General features: G+C 40.5%; 3 protein-coding genes across 6 annotated transcripts; 1 reads left to right on the plus strand and 2 right to left on the minus strand.

The window, feature by feature from the left end:
- Positions 1-70: 70 nt before the first annotated feature.
- Positions 71-2,858, minus strand: LOC105266307 (uncharacterized protein KIAA2013 homolog). The gene is made up of 6 exons (XM_011304348.1): positions 2,400-2,858; positions 1,850-2,321; positions 1,539-1,776; positions 1,169-1,407; positions 873-1,100; positions 71-803 (listed from the first exon to the last, which is right to left on the minus strand). Exons 1-6 carry the CDS (start codon positions 2,578-2,580, stop codon positions 341-343), a joined length of 1,821 nt encoding a protein of 606 aa, XP_011302650.1. The 5' UTR covers positions 2,581-2,858; the 3' UTR covers positions 71-340.
- Positions 2,859-4,727: 1,869 nt separating this feature from the next.
- On the plus strand, positions 4,728-9,458 carry LOC105266309 (sodium- and chloride-dependent GABA transporter 1). 4 transcript variants are annotated; one of them, XM_011304350.1, is made up of 9 exons: positions 4,728-5,046; positions 6,084-6,377; positions 6,541-6,841; positions 6,921-7,104; positions 7,283-7,550; positions 7,634-8,008; positions 8,074-8,376; positions 8,457-8,624; positions 8,712-9,458. In XM_011304350.1, the coding sequence occupies exons 2-9, from the start codon at positions 6,207-6,209 to the stop codon at positions 8,799-8,801; spliced, it is 1,860 nt and encodes a 619-aa protein (XP_011302652.1). In that variant the 5' UTR covers positions 4,728-5,046; positions 6,084-6,206; the 3' UTR covers positions 8,802-9,458. The 4 variants fall into 4 exon arrangements, with proteins under 4 accessions (XP_011302652.1, XP_011302653.1, XP_011302654.1 ...); XM_011304351.1 differs by having other exon boundaries at positions 4,728-5,037; XM_011304352.1 differs by lacking the exon at positions 4,728-5,046 and adding an exon at positions 5,386-5,509.
- A 137-nt stretch (positions 9,459-9,595) lies between these two features.
- Cont (Contactin) lies at positions 9,596-14,717 on the minus strand. Its single transcript, XM_011304354.1, has 3 exons — positions 14,598-14,717; positions 12,356-14,345; positions 9,596-12,252 (listed from the first exon to the last, which is right to left on the minus strand). The coding sequence occupies exons 2-3, from the start codon at positions 14,343-14,345 to the stop codon at positions 10,340-10,342; spliced, it is 3,903 nt and encodes a 1,300-aa protein (XP_011302656.1). The 5' UTR covers positions 14,598-14,717; the 3' UTR covers positions 9,596-10,339.
- Between the last annotated feature and the right edge of the window lie 1,248 nt (positions 14,718-15,965).

The raw sequence follows: 15,965 nt of genomic DNA on the forward strand, positions 1-15,965 counted from the left end.
GCCAATGCGTGTACGCATGAATTATCAGATACACTGATAATACGTTCGATGGAAATGACAGACAAATGGCTCGAACACTACGTGTTTCTCCACATTTATTTTACAAATTTCACGAGCATATAACAATCATCTTGGAAATATATGTACGTTTTTTTGTAATAAACCACATTAAAATCCATGACAGTCTTGATTTTCATAATCCCATGAAAAAAAAAATCATATTTCCTCCAACAAAGTCTATGTACAGATAACAAAATATAATGAAGAAAGCTTTAAACACATAGGCACATAAATCTTTGACAATGAGACTGTGGGTGGGAGAATATGAGAATTGTTGACCTCATGGCTTCATGTATCGTCCACGCTGTCGATCCTGGTGATCACAGTACTCGGTGAAGATGAGTTTGCAGAGAAACATATGGAAAACAACGATGAGAAAACATATGCTGACCCAAAAAAATGTTGGTAATCCACCCAATTGATGGCCATGTTTGTGCAGTGCCATCACATGGTGATCATGGGCTGGTGCTTCATCAACGGCATGTACATGAAGAGCATTTCGTAGGTCTTGCATGTGCTGATGGTCAGATGTTATGTACAATATGGCTGTCAGGGGTTGTGTTAATTTAACTGGAAAATTCGTGTAGGTCTGGCTAAGAGGTACCGGTGAATCCAAACATGCTGCGTCACAAGCGTAATAGTCACTGTCACTTCGATCCAGTGCTACACCGAGAATTGCACGATTATCCTCGTTTACGGTCACTGAAATGTTTACGTGGGTGGCGTTGCCATAGCTGATTCGCCTGAGAACAACGCACATAAAAGCGTGGATCACTTAGAATGTCGTAAATTTTCATTGATTAGTATTTTACCTGAAGAGATAATCTCGGTGAAGATACTGCGGATCGATATTGAACTCGAGATGTTGATTGCTAAATCTAAAACCTCCAAGACTCAGTACAATAGCTTGCTCCACGGCAGTCGGTCCCCCAGTTAATAAATGATGACATCCTTGCTTCTCTAGGGTTATCAACCACGCTTTGACTATGGAATTCACTCCATCAATCGTTGACGTATCTCGCCATAATTTCGGTGCATCTCTGCAATGATTTTTTTTTCATCGATCCTAATCTTTTGATACATGAGCATAACTTCAATGGCGACTTACAGTGTATGGTGGCCACGATAACACCCTTCATTATTGGAAACAGATTTTTCAACGTTTAAAATCCCTTTAGGCACTTGAGACAGGACGTAGTAAATTGTTGAATTTATTTTGTGGCCATTCAAGGCACCCTTGGCTTTTGATTTACTTATGCTGAAGCCAGTGTGCCAATAATGCTTCCATGTATTCATGTGGTCATCTTTTAATCCTTCCTGCTGCATATTCAGCGCCTTTTTCATTGCCTGAGGGGAATGGATACTGAATCAAAATTTTTTTTTCTTGGGATTTTTCAAATATTCCATTTCATTTATCCCCAGAATACATTTTGGGTTGAAATAAATAAATGCAATGGGTTAGGGAAATTACTACGAACTTCAATTGCTTTTCTCTGAGTGATTTCACGTTCAGCGACGTATCTCCTGGATATCTGGGGCTCGCTATAGGATATACTCGTGAAGAACTCGATTTTTGTTGAACTTCTCGGCTTAACTACCACATTTTTCTGAGGTGTTTTATATAATATGGAAATTACTATTATCTGATTTGAATCTGGCAGAGGGACATAACCAGATGTAATCACGTAAGCGTGATTTTTCCCGTCTACTTGAATACTAGAAATGTGGAAGATAATTAGCAGATCATAAAAATAATTTAATTATTTCAAAAATTTTTAGCAATACTAACTTAACATTTTTAGTTTCATCGTCAGTCCAATGTGGCATTGTATTCAATCTGAGGGGCACCTCTTGAGTTATAGTTGAAGGATTAAAAATCGTGATATCCTCCACAAGAATTCCATCAAAAATTCTGTGCGCATAGTACTGTGTATCTATGTGATATCCACTCCTCAGGCATTGATACTTGTATACAATTCCCTGGGTGAAATGCATGACAGTTGCCTCACGATGTGGAGTATCATCGGGCAGGGGAACCGATACAAGAGGATCCCAGTGTGCGAATAGGGAAAGCGTTCGTCCCTGACGTACGTACAGACGACCAACAGGAGACACTTGCACTCCAAATACACCATTTCCAACGTACGGCAGATAATTGTGATCTCCTTCGTCGGCTGGATCATTGAGAATAGTTGCATCACTATTCGACACGTCGTCGTTAAAATTCGAAAGCCTCTCCCGAAGGCATTCGTCCTCAAATGCTTGAACATTGAAAAATCATTCATCTGTGATCTGCAGATGTGTCTCGATATTTTTACAGTAGAATATATTAACGATACCTTCAACAGGTTCCCGACTTCCAGAAAAAAGCCAGTGGGCAAAAGGCTGACCAAAATACAGAATAAATCCACCCATGACGATTAAGAAGACTAGGATTTTCCGATACGAATAATTTCCATCGAGAAATCTTCGCACTCTCTTCCCAAACTCACGCACGTCAAACATACCTCCAGTCCGCATTTTCCGTTGACTTTAAATATATTTCAATAAATAAGAATTTACAGGAGGAATTCGATGCAGACTGAATGACACTAGCAAACATAACCTTGATGGGTGTTAAAAACCGCGCAGAGTACCATTGACATAAGATCAAAGTACTTTTATGTCATTCACCTTCGATTTAACCCATGAAATAGGGATTTTAATTATAATTGTGTATTTTTAACGGAATCCTACGATTTTTCGATAGAACTGCGGCTAAATAAACAAACGTCATTTTTGATGGTTATAACCACTGGTCGGTCGTATATATATAGATATATATGCAGCATAGATATAGAACAGAAAAGAGAGGAAAAGTCGCTCCTATTCTGTTTTGTGCTGCCCCCATCAATCTAAAGTGCATATGCACTTAAAAACGTGCATACCATACGCATACATATTGATTACTAATTACACCAGAATAAATATCAGTAATGAAATATATATTAGGTGAGGGTGAAGGAAAATGGAATGGACGAATCAAACTTTTTGTTCCGATAATTGATCGAATTACGCGAATATTATATAAACTTCATTCGTAATCCATAAATTATTGAAGCGGTTGCATTAATTCAAGAGTATTTGTAATTAATATGAAAATTTTCAAATTTTTATTATTAGAAAAATCGATAGAAATTGGAGAGCGATTTTTTTTTTCGATTGCTTTGGCGTGGAATCAGATAATTCGGTATTTCGATTTCGAAATTCAAGCTGCAGTGATTTTTATAGGTGACAGAGAATTATTGCAGTATCGAAACAACATTCAATATGAATTATACTTTTCCGGAATAAAAAGCCCCATTGATATGATGGTGCACCATAGTTCCCGCGCCACTTCCCGCACATCCTCTTGTCATTCGGGATATGCCTAGTGTACTCTACACTCCCCTCTTAAAAAAATGTAATGACTCCAGTCAAATGAGCAATCCGCGTGCCACCAATTGATGGCTGTCATCTCGATACGTCTTTTTTCCAATCGGTGATCTCATCAGATCATTCATTATCCATTTCACGCAGGTACCACTTCAAATGGACAAATCATCCCTCTTTATTTATTCATTAAATCAATCATAGTACTCAAGTCCGACGAGTAATTACGGAAGGAATTTGAGAATTCCATGCAGTTATTGGCGTTATTTTATAAATTTTCATTTTTTAATCCTCGATTTTTTTACTCCAACACAATTTTTTAATAATCGATTTTCAAATTCATGTCCGAGGGAATTGAGATCGATAAATAATTCTTCAGTATTCCAAATTAAAGAATGGTCTTTGAAAGACTGTGACTTGGGTGATTGTGTTAGTAGAGCATGCTCGAACAGCCCCCTTTTTTTCAGAATAACTCTCGAACGGATGCAGGGACAGATCGGTGTCACGTGAACCCCTCCGGATATACCCAGCTTCCTAGTCTTGCTCACCTACTCTAAACTAACCGATTCGTTCTATCCTCAGCATTATTTTTTCATCTGGAAAATATGATTAATTATAAAATCCAGAAGTTCCCCGATTAAAAAGGCCACCGAGGGCATCGTCACACCCCTGAGTTGCCTACACCGGGAGAACTTGAAAAATCATCGAGAAATAATGGAAACAACTGTACAATATTGGGTGACTGTGACAGATTGTTGGGAAAATTCTTCCGTTGGTGATAAAAAATTTGAGGCAGTTGGATGCCGGATGGATACTCGTACAATAGACACAATGTGACCCCTTTCCCCTGGATGATATTGACGATAAGGGGCCGGGTGAGAGTCATAGGCAGTCCGTTGTCAACGCTTGATGATGATATACCGTTGTGATCCCCACAGTATACCCCTCCGAGGCTAATTTTTTTTTTGTCCACAAAGCTCGATGGCAATGATTGGAGCCCGTATCTCTGGGCGTTCAACGGTCTTTTGGGGGTATTGGGGGTATTTTGGGGGTCTCCTAGGATTTTTCTGAGGGCTCGCGCTCGCGCGACCTATCAAACATCGCTGCATCCCTCCCCTTCTATTGTTGGAGGTGGTGGACTGGTGGGTGGGGGGAAATGCTTCAAAGGGAGACGAAAAAGCCCCACTCCTTGATTTTTTTTTTTTTTTCAAACAACCCGAGCCTGTTGATAATAGCTATCAAACCACTACGGATCACAGTTCCTCGCGCGCTCCATCGACGCTAGCACGCGTCCTTTTTTCACCTTTTTTTCCCCAAGTGATACACAAGTTTTTACGGTTTTTTCTTGAATCTCCACTAATCTAGGCGAGTTGATGAATGATTTTGTCGACGTAAATGTGAAATCTTCTGAGGAGATCCAGTGTGCGGAAAATTGAAATCCAATCCCCGGGATTTTTTCGGAGAATTGTGATTGCGGACTCGGTGACGAGCGATCAACTGTGTGAGATAAATTTTTTGAGATAAATCGGGGGAAAAAAATTGGAGAGGATTTGCTGGTGGCTGCGGGTTTGTATGGCACGGATCTTTTGGCATTTTCAATACTCCTCTGAATATTGCCGGAATAATTGTTGAGTTTGATGAGCGTAGGATGAAGGCGGATTTGAGAGACGGTACTTCCTCGGTTAATTAGAATATAGCTGTTTTTTATGAGCGTGGAAGAGGAAGAGGGAACTGATGGGTGAAACATTGTGCTGAGGGTACGGGGGGATCACTTTTGTAGGTGGGTTGACCGATGATCGTGATATTTATTACGTAGAACCCCCCTGCCGGACATGCGTATTTAACGGTCATCCTATCGAAAGAGAAGATTCTTGATTGAGATAGCTTTTTGTGATACGGGTTGTATGTCACTTTATTTGACATTTCAAGATCAGTGCTGAAGAATAGTGAGACGAAATGTTTATTTCGTTATGATATAATAGTGATTTCGAGTCGTGGGGTGGTTTAATTGTCAGGATTTATTGATCAGATCACCTGGGTAAGGACCTAGTGAATTTCTCAACAGGTTGTAAGGCCTTATAGTCTCTTCTGGTCTTGATTAATCGCCGCCGGTAATTATACAATTAATTCATGGACATCAAATTCTTTCAGGCTGCGTTTTTACTGATCAGTTCGGATCTTTTCAATTCTTGAATCCAGTTCATTTGACTTGAGGGGGAATATTATCCCACACAACAGCTGAGTTAAATCTTCTCTTCTGGTTTCTTTGTTAGCAATTCAGGTTTCATTAAAATGTCAGGCACAAAGCCGAGGGGGAGAAATATCCACAGGCTCAGTACACGTTTTAATATCAATAGCAGAGGGACGACCTAGATTGATAGATTGTCAAGACTTTCGTTTCACCCACCCCTCAGCCATCACTTCCAGCTGTCAACTCCAAGATGATGGTCTAATCGTTTCCCGCGCCTTTGCCTTCCGGGTTGAAAATCGGAGAAAACGTTTTGGGATAATGGCAGAGGCTGGCGAGGGAGAAAAAAATATTGATTTCTCCTTTCTTTTTTCTTGGGGTTTTTCGGGTAGAGAACTTATGTGGAATCGTATAAAATCCGTAGGTTCGGTGTTATGACTCGAGGAAATACCCTCGTCTACCTGTAAGGGAACCGGAAATTTCGGAATAAATTCCGTGATAAGGTGAACCCGAGAGATCTGAGGAAATCATTGAGTGAGGTAGTAGGATGGATAAGGAAACACCTGAGAGTTCGAGGGATCCTGAGCTCGCTGAGGCTGAGAATATTGATGAAGTCAGGGCGGCCCTCAATCTCATGTGCGCATCGACAACACCTAAGACGAAAGCACTTCCTGAGAGAGGCACATGGAGCACCAAATTAGATTTTATTCTCAGTGTTGTAAGGCCACATTTCGATTATTATATTCAATAATAATTTTAATATTCATATTGATTAATTATTACTCATATGATTTTTTTACTGAGAAATATCAATCAATATTTTTGCTTCCAATCGGTATCGCTGGAGGTGATTCAATAATCAAGACAAATAATTTTTCCAGGTCGGTCTGGCAATCGGTTTAGGAAATGTCTGGAGATTTCCCTATCTCTGCTACAAGAATGGCGGTGGAGCTTTTCTGATTCCATACTTTTTGGCTCTCATCCTGGCGGGAATTCCAATGTTCTTCATGGAGCTCGCGCTCGGTCAAATGTTGACGATCGGTGGACTTGGGGTTTTCAAAATAGCACCATTATTTAAGGGGATCGGTTATGCTGCTGCAGTGATGTCATGCTGGATGAATGTTTACTATATTGTTATTCTTGCATGGGCCATCTTCTATTTCTTCATCTCAATGCGACGCAGTAATTATTCACCAATAATTCCTGAATGCCTAACACTCTACCAATTAGTCCAATTGTGTCATTAATTATTATTGTCTAGATTTACCATGGGGATCGTGTGACAATCTGTGGAACACGAAATACTGTGTGAATCCCTACGACAGGAGTCGACTCCCCTGTTGGGATCAGATAACCAGGAATAACACGCTCATCAAAATGTGCTCGATCAATCACTTCAACGTTTCTGCTGCCGAACTCACTGATCCCGTGAAAGAATTCTGGGAGTTAGTGCTCATGAAAATTATCAATATCCAATAAATCCAAAAATTATTCAATTTCACGAATAAATTAACTCCCCATCGGAGATAATGTGTTGCCGTTTCACTTTTCGAATACAATTCCATCCAGTTGAGAATCCAATTGAAATTGATATCGATAATTTATCTTTTTCCATTTTCGCAGACGTCGAGCCCTTCAAATCAGTAGTGGGATCGAGCAAGTCGGGACGATACGATGGGAGCTCGCTGGTACTCTCCTGCTTGTATGGATTATGTGCTACTTTTGCATTTGGAAAGGTGTCAAATGGACAGGAAAAGTCGTTTACTTTACATCCCTATTCCCTTACGTGCTCTTAACGATTCTCCTGATACGTGGAATAACTCTGCCAGGGGCTATGGAGGGAATTCGATTCTACGTCAGTCCCAATCTTTCAAAACTGAAAGAATCCGAGGTAAGTGACGATGGTTTCACCAGGGAGTAATCGTGTAATGCACTGCCAATTAATATCCGCATTTTCAAATGCATTCCCATCAGGTTTGGATCGACGCAGTCACCCAAATTTTCTTTTCCTATGGACTTGGTCTGGGGACTCTGGTTGCCCTTGGAAGTTACAACAAATTCTCAAACAATGTTTACAAGGACGCCTTAATCGTTTGCTCAGTGAATTCCTCGACGAGTATGTTTGCGGGTTTCGTTATATTCTCGGTCGTCGGTTTCATGGCCCATGAGCAGCAAAAACCGGTGGCTGAGGTGGCGGCTTCGGGTCCCGGTTTGGCTTTTCTGGCTTATCCATCGGCTGTCCTTCAGCTTCCTGGTGCACCACTTTGGTCCTGTCTATTCTTCTTCATGCTCCTGCTCATTGGACTCGATTCACAATTCTGCACGATGGAGGGATTCATCACTGCCATGGTAGATAAATCCCATCATGGTATTAATTTGCTGAATGGGTGGCATTCAATGATCATGTCTTTCAGGTGGACGAGTGGCCGCAGCTTCTCCGAAGGAGGAAAGAACTGTTTATAGCAATCGTTTGCTTGCTCTCTTATCTCGTTGGTTTGTCTTGCATATCTGAGGGAGGAATGTACGTCTTCCAAATCCTCGACTCTTACGCCGTCTCTGGCTTCTGTCTTCTATTTCTCATCTTCTTCGAGTGCATTGCAATCAGTTGGGCATTCGGTGTCAACCGATTTTACGATGCTATACGTGATATGATTGGATACTATCCACTCGCGTGGTGGAAATTCTGCTGGACATTCACAACACCAATGATCTGCATCGTAAGTACTTCCTCCAAAATTAAAAGGAATAATTGTTGTACTAGAGATCGTCATTTATCCAATTAACTATTTTTGTTTAGGGGGTTTTCTTCTTTAATTTGGTGCAATGGACACCGATCAAATATTTGGATTACGAGTATCCTTGGTGGTCTCATGTTCTCGGATGGTTTACGGCACTCTCTTCGATGCTTTGCATACCTGGTTACATGATTTATAAATGGCAGACGACACCTGGAACCACCGCTCAGGTGAGACCTATGCCTTCGATCTGTTTCACAATCTATAAAATCATATAATCTCAGAAATGTGTTGAAATGCCCATTCTTCAATTTCAGAAATTCAAGTTGCTCATTAGAATAGAAGAGGATGTGCCAAGTTTGCGGGTAAAAATGGGCCTGCCAGCTGTGGAACTAGCACCACTATAGATACGTCAAAATTTTGTTGTTCAAAATTAACTAACCATTGTTTCATAAACAAACGAATGCGCGTTAATTGTGCTCGGTAAGTACGCTCATTCATTGATCTTGTCGGTATCAATGAGTTGAAGTGACGGACGATAAATTCAATAAAATGCGAATATTGAAGGAACAAATACAAACGCGATTACTTACTGGCCTTAGATGACTAGTATAAATAACTGTAGGTTCGATAGTGTTCAGAGAATGATTGAGCGCGACGGCATTTCGACTAGAGACGGAGTAAATCATTATAAAAATTAAATAGCAGTCGTTGCCTGCGTCTAGTATTTCGTGGTTCGAGTTAAGTCGTAGTGGTATGAGATAATGCCCTGGAAAAATAGTTTCAAGTGGTAATTACGTGCAAATAGAACGACAGAAGTTAAAAAAAAATGATAAATCATTTTATCCCATATATAAATTATTGTCGATCATTGCCCTCTGTTATATTTATAAATAATTGTGAATATGTTAAATCAATCACTATCTAACTACATTCCTTAGTCAATACTCTATTTATTTTTTTTCCGAATATCTCGATTTGTATTTTTATCGTTTCGTACGTATCTTGAATTTTTTTAATCGCAATAACAAGTAATTTTTTTTTTGTGTAATCCGAATATATCCGAGATCTAGTTAATGAATTAATGTGAATCATCATTGTGTATCAAAAATTGAATAAATACTGTTTAATGGAAAATTTTGTCATTTTTTTGAAGACAGAAAATCCACACCTATATATTTGTAGAAAAATTCATCTTTATTCGTAAAATTTGAATTTTCTCATGTTACAAAGATAAAAAATCGTAATCGTTTGGTTTTTTTTCTACAAGAATGTAGAAATACATGGACAAAGAGAGTAATATCATCTTAATAAATTTGCACAAATCATCGTCTTCGTATTTATAAAATTTCACAATTTACAGATTTTACACAACGTATTTTCACTTCACGCATCTGTGTCAGTTTATAAACTCTCCAAATTTATGGAGTCATTTCAATAACATTGTGCATTTATTTTCATCAGAAAGCCATTATCATACATAATTATCTTTGCTGCATGTGATGCATCATGACGGAATCATCATTTATACAGTACCAAGTATAAAATCCGCGATAAAATATGTATAATTCATCTCGGCACGTATGGACGGAAAATTAGTTGCGCCTGAGGACAACATAAAAAAGAACTATAATTACACTATTAAAACTGCTAAGCGATAAAAAAAGTAATCACTGTTAATTGAACGGAGATGAACAAATGAAAAAATTCAGATCTATTGTTTTGGCTGGAATACTCGTTAGACGAGGGAAAAAATGTCTTTGAGAAAGATGGACCTACCCTGAGATTTGATTCCCTCCTTAAAATATCAAACTACTTGAGATATTCAATAAAATAAAAATCGTAAGAACACATCAATTATTGTTGTCTCAAAATAAAATGTCAAGCATTTTTTACCAATATAAAAAATACGTCCTCATTACTTAAAAATTAATCAGACCTCCAGTTAAGCAAGGCCTAATCTCCACAAGAGTATAATTACACAAATCCCCAAGGTGGAGTCTAAAATTTTATTGCTCGCAGCGTTTCTGAAAAGTGACAGATCCCCCATTTGGAATGTATTGGGTGGACTGGACATTCTTCCGTCACCACCCCTGCTGAATCCAAGAACCCGAAGATTGTATGTTTTACCTGGGCTCAAATTATAAATATATCCTTCTAATTTTCCAACAGCAGAAATAATAGTATCATTAGCTGTGCTCATATCCTGATCAATCTCCCAGACACGTATTTTGTAGCCATCGAGTGGCTCCTCATCGAGACTCGGTTGCACATATCTCCACACAACCCTGATCGTCGAAGGATTGATATCATAAACGAATACTGAGCTTGGTGGATTCTGTGGTGCTTTCCTGAATGTTCTCTCCCTGTATCTTTCACTTTCAGGTCCAGCCCCAGCTGAATTATAAGCCATTACCTTGACGTAGTACAGAGTATCGGGCTGCAGACCGACGATAAGAGCCCAAGGCCTAGTAGTTCTCGAAAGATAATAAACTCCAAGCTCCTCCTGCCCATTGACCGGCCAATACTTGAGTCTGTAACCTATCAACCTACCTCTGACCATTTCTCGCGTTTCGTCCATTGGTATCCAAGAGACATTCAAACATGTACTGTTATAACCCAGAGCGGAAATCCTCTGTGGCTGCACCTGCGGCATATCCTCAGCACTGAAGATTGTTGCTATCTCAGACATTGGACCTCTTCCGGCTTCGTTGAACACTTCAACCTGCACTTCGTACTCAGTATAATAATACTTCTTGTCGATTTGAACCACAGCCATACCAACGTCACCATAATCTTTCAGATTAAGAGACTGAAATTCTAGGTCTCCCTTGCGACGCCAGTAGACTTTGTAGTAAATTCCACGTCCATTCTGATCAGCTGGTGGTAGTGGCTCCCAAGTTATCGTCAAATCACCAAGTTTACCACCTCCTCCACCAACCCTCGATGGAGCTTTCGTTGGCTTGTCGGGGGGTGTACTGAACTGCGGTGATGGCGAAGACAGAGGACCGTAACCGTATTCGTTAGCAGAAGATACAGCAAACTCGTACGTTGTGTAGGGATTGAGAACGTTTTCCAAATAAGCGCGTTTACGACCGGTGTATCTGTCGATGTCTTCAGCTGTTATGTTCTCCGATACGTTGAACCACTTGTTCGTCCATTTAGTTCTAGCTGCCACTGTGTACATGATAATTGGTCGTCCATTGAACGCACCGTCTGTCCATTCGAGAGTGGCTGATATTTTTCCAACGTCCACCACGGATACTCCACCTGGGGGTCCTGGGGGGCCCCTCACTGTTAGGGTTGTGTGAGTTGAGACGTCTCCCACTGCACTCTTTATCGTGCACTCGTATTCACCAGCATCGGCGAGGGTGATGTTGATGATGTTGAAGATGCCACCGTCGATTTGAAGACGAGGGTTGTCCTGCAAGTCTTTATCGCGAATCGCTATGCCATTGTGCTTCCAGATGTAGGCAATATCCAGCATTTGGTCTGTGTCTGCTTGACAGCGGAGGGTCTGGTTCTCCATCACAGCGGTGATCAGCCGCTCGGGCAGGGTTTCGATGAGGCTTGGACCTCGTAATACAATGAGTCGTCCTCGCGTTTCATCATTTCCATACTGATTGCTAGCAGTGCAAACATAAGTCCCTTCATCATCGCGGGATACTGGACTGATAATTAAATTGCCATTAGCCAGTATTCTTCTATGTCCACCAGCCCCTATGATATTTCCATCTTTTTTCCAAATAAATTTAGGTCTCGGTGCCGCTTCTGGATTGCACACGATCGTGACATTTCCTCGGTTAGCGGCATAAGTCTCTGACTCCATCGGGTGTTTTTTGAAAGATGGTTTCATCGCTGCGAAAACAAGTTAATTCGTACATGGCAAATGAATGAAAGCGAGACTAAAATAAAAATGGAATGGTAAAAAATCGATTGAAGATAAATTTTTAATACTTACACAAAACCCTCAATTGTGCCGAAGAGTAAGTTGTCTTGAGCTGATTTTTAGCTCGACACTGATACATCCCAGCATCTTCCTCCTCTACCTTCATTATTTTCAACACATTATCCTGAATCAAGTACCTATCTCTCTCATCACCCCGGAGAGTAGTATTATCCAACAGCTGTCCATTCCTAAACCAATGATACGTGACATCGGGATTTCCATAAGCTTCACAGGTCCAAGTGAGATCAGACCTCAAGTCTACATGTCTATCCTCCAAAGGAATGGTGAAATTGGGATTGGCTTGAATAGTCAGCCAAACTGAATGCTCAATGGAAGCCCTCTCATTAAAAGGTCGGCAAACATACTCCCCCTGATCCTCAACCCTAACTCGAGGAATGACAAGTACCCTGTTGAAACTCAAAAAAACAGCACTTCTAGGCAGCGGAGCACCCCTTCTCGTCCAATTGTACGATGGTACTGGATACCCAAAAGCAATGCATTCCATTCTCACTTCCTCACCAGCAATGGGTGCCTCCGGGAAAACTTTGGGGAAACTATTCGCAAATTTCAACTGCTGAAACGACGAATGAGGATTAACCCGGAGTGGAAAAAACGGTCCATTTCTCCCAGTGTCGGATGCTGTACTCTGAACATTGCAGGAGTAATTTCCCCTGTCGATGGGCTCCAACGCCGAGAAGTAAAGTGCACCATCATTCGACACAAATACTCTCTTGTCTTCCTCGACAAAATTGGGAAAGTAGTCACGTGCCCAATAGTACTTGACCCCTGGATAATGCTGAGGTGGATCACAATACACCGCTTTTCCCCAATTCTGATCCCCCGATTCCTCAGACCTCTTAAGATTGAAATCCAGAATGTAGCCAAACGATAGTACAACAGTTTCAGACATAATCACACCGTATTTATTGCTGGCTTTGCAGTGATATGCGCCTCGATCCTCGGTTTGATCAGGATTGTAGATAATCAGATTACCTCCACTGAGAGTATACCTGGGTTTCTGCAAGGGATCAATTGGCGTTGCAAAGAGTCTCGCGTTGTCATAATCCTCTTTGAACCATTCATAGGTCGGTGTGGGATATCCCCAAGCAAGACAGCTCAATGTAACCTCATTGGTGAGCTTTCTTTTAGAAACGTCAAAGACCTTGCTGACAGGCTGTTTGATAAAGTAAGGCCCTCGTGGAATCTCCCTGGGATTATCTATTTCAATTCCATATGTGTAATCACGATCATCCTCGGCTAGATCATGCAGCATCCCGATTTGTGCCTCGCAGATATACAGCAGGGGTTGGTAAGACGATACCTTCTCCAATCCCCAACGCTTCAAGCTGTCACTGAAGTTGTAGGAAAGTGCATCACGCTGCAGGCTCAGGCCGTCATTGGGCTCCGGAAGGAAAGCGTTTTCCATGTTGACGAGTTGAGATCCATCCGCTTCGTTTGACCAATAGCCTCCTGCCTGTCTCGCACCAGTGTACCATGATCTGTGCTGAGGGTCTTGCCATTGGAGTTGATGGAGAATGAAGCCATGCTCTTCGACTGAGTTTATGCCAACCAAGTCACTCTGATATGCCTGGCAATTGCGTCTAGCATCATCTCGGTTACGCATGGGGCTCTTTATGAAGCGGTAACAGGAGTCTTGAAATCTTATCCAGTGCTTGGGGCATTTGTGCTCGATCTCACCGTAGTAATAGGTCTGTCCTCCACTTCGGGAGCTTGTACCCCAGTTTAGCTGGGGATTGCTCCAAGCGCTCTGGGGCTGATAGTTGAATGAGCTCTGGGGTTGATTCGGCTGGGGAATCTGCTGTGGATCGGTCCACGTACCTGATTGTTGGTTATTCCAGGGCTTCGATTGCTGATTGTTCCCACTGTTCGATTGTTGATTAACCCAGGGTGGTTGTTGAGTTACCTCCTGGCCATTTATTGTGATTGTTGCAGTGAGCAATACGGCTAATAGGTAGGCACGATTCATCGTGCTCTTTTCCATCTTAAAACAAAATCACGGACTCGGATTTTTATCAGGCACTTTTGGGTGTGAATGCGCGCGATGATGAATGAAATGTTTTGAGAATTACTCATTGAGTCATGGCATAATTGTGTTGATCGGAGTAGGGAGGAGATAGGGAGTGGTCAGTGTATTATAATCTTAGAGATCTGTGGAATATCATATGCATTTTTTTTAACAGAATGAAATAATTTTTTTGTAGTTTTAGGGATTAGAAGCTTTTGTTACACTTACCTGGATTTTTAATCAGTCAAATTGCGTTATTTTTTGGGAGAATCACGGAAATAAACAACACTCATTACGCGGTTATGCTTGGCACTCTTTCCATTGGACAATTGTTATTATAGGTGGCACTACTGGAGGCACAGGTGCAGCTATGATTTTTGGTTTCTTTTTATGGTAGACCTGGAAAATTTAATTTTCCTCCCGAGTACCGCAAGAATTCAAAATACTCAATATTTTTTCGCTTCTTCTGTAAATAATTATTCCGTGGATTTTCGGCGGTCAATTTTGGAAATTAGTTTATAAAGATTTGAAAAGAATTATAAATTTTTGGAGTTGTTGAAAAATATTTTATAGAATTCATGCCACCTCTCATTAAATGACTGAGGTATTACGTCATCATTACTGCAGACTTATACTGAGTGATTAAGTACCGAGTAATTAAAATCGAGTAAAAATATTAGGCGTCACCATTATCTTGAGCTTTAAAAAACGTTTAGCTTTTGAAGTGCCAGGAATGAACGATGCCGAGTCGTAATGACACATCGATAAATATGATCAATGTATGTCATTATTCTCAGTCAAAACACATTTACTCATCTCGCAATTACTCTATCTCTACAGCATACGATATGAACTGGGCGATTAACCCGATCAACGTTTCCCCTTCGAATTATGTTCACTTTCTTGATAAAACGTATGAAATATTCTTCGTATTCCGATCAAAGTGAAAACGGAGCAGTGAAATTAGTTACAACAAACGGAAGACTTTCATTTACTCTCAAGACTCGGTTAAACATGAAGATTACCGTATTAAGGTGCTCTATTCCTGCTTCAATTTCGTACGGAGAATTCACTTTGGAAATTCACCCAGAACAATCGACATTTTCCTGACTGTGAACTAACGGATGCTTAATAGTGTCAACGGAATTATTAAATTGTGAAACATTCGAATATTTCATACGTCTATTTAATTCTAAATACCCACCGACATGGGTACATGCACTTCATGAGGCGTTAATTACGTAACGAGATCCCACGTGCGGGAGTCCTCGGAGATATAAACAAAGTTGAATAGAAAAGACATTTAATAATTTACGCATGAGCTCCATGTCTTGTGCCAAGGAATTCTTCTCCTGAGTTTCATGAATGCAAATCAATTGAATTTCCGCGCCACACAATATATTGATAATCACCTTGAGGGATGAATAAATAATTCTATATCAGCGATTTTTACAAGTTTCCGATGATCGAGCTTTAAAATTCCCATTGATCCATCGAAATTAGGTAATTCTACATAATTGCAAAAATAATTCTAAAAAAATCAAAAGGTTTATTGATAATTTCTGGGATGATGTCATCCGGGATATATTCACAGCT

This window comes from Fopius arisanus, unplaced genomic scaffold (genome assembly GCF_000806365.1).
Source record: "Fopius arisanus strain USDA-PBARC FA_bdor unplaced genomic scaffold, ASM80636v1 scaffold00037, whole genome shotgun sequence".
In the NCBI taxonomy this organism is placed as follows: Eukaryota; Metazoa; Arthropoda; class Insecta; order Hymenoptera; family Braconidae; genus Fopius; species Fopius arisanus.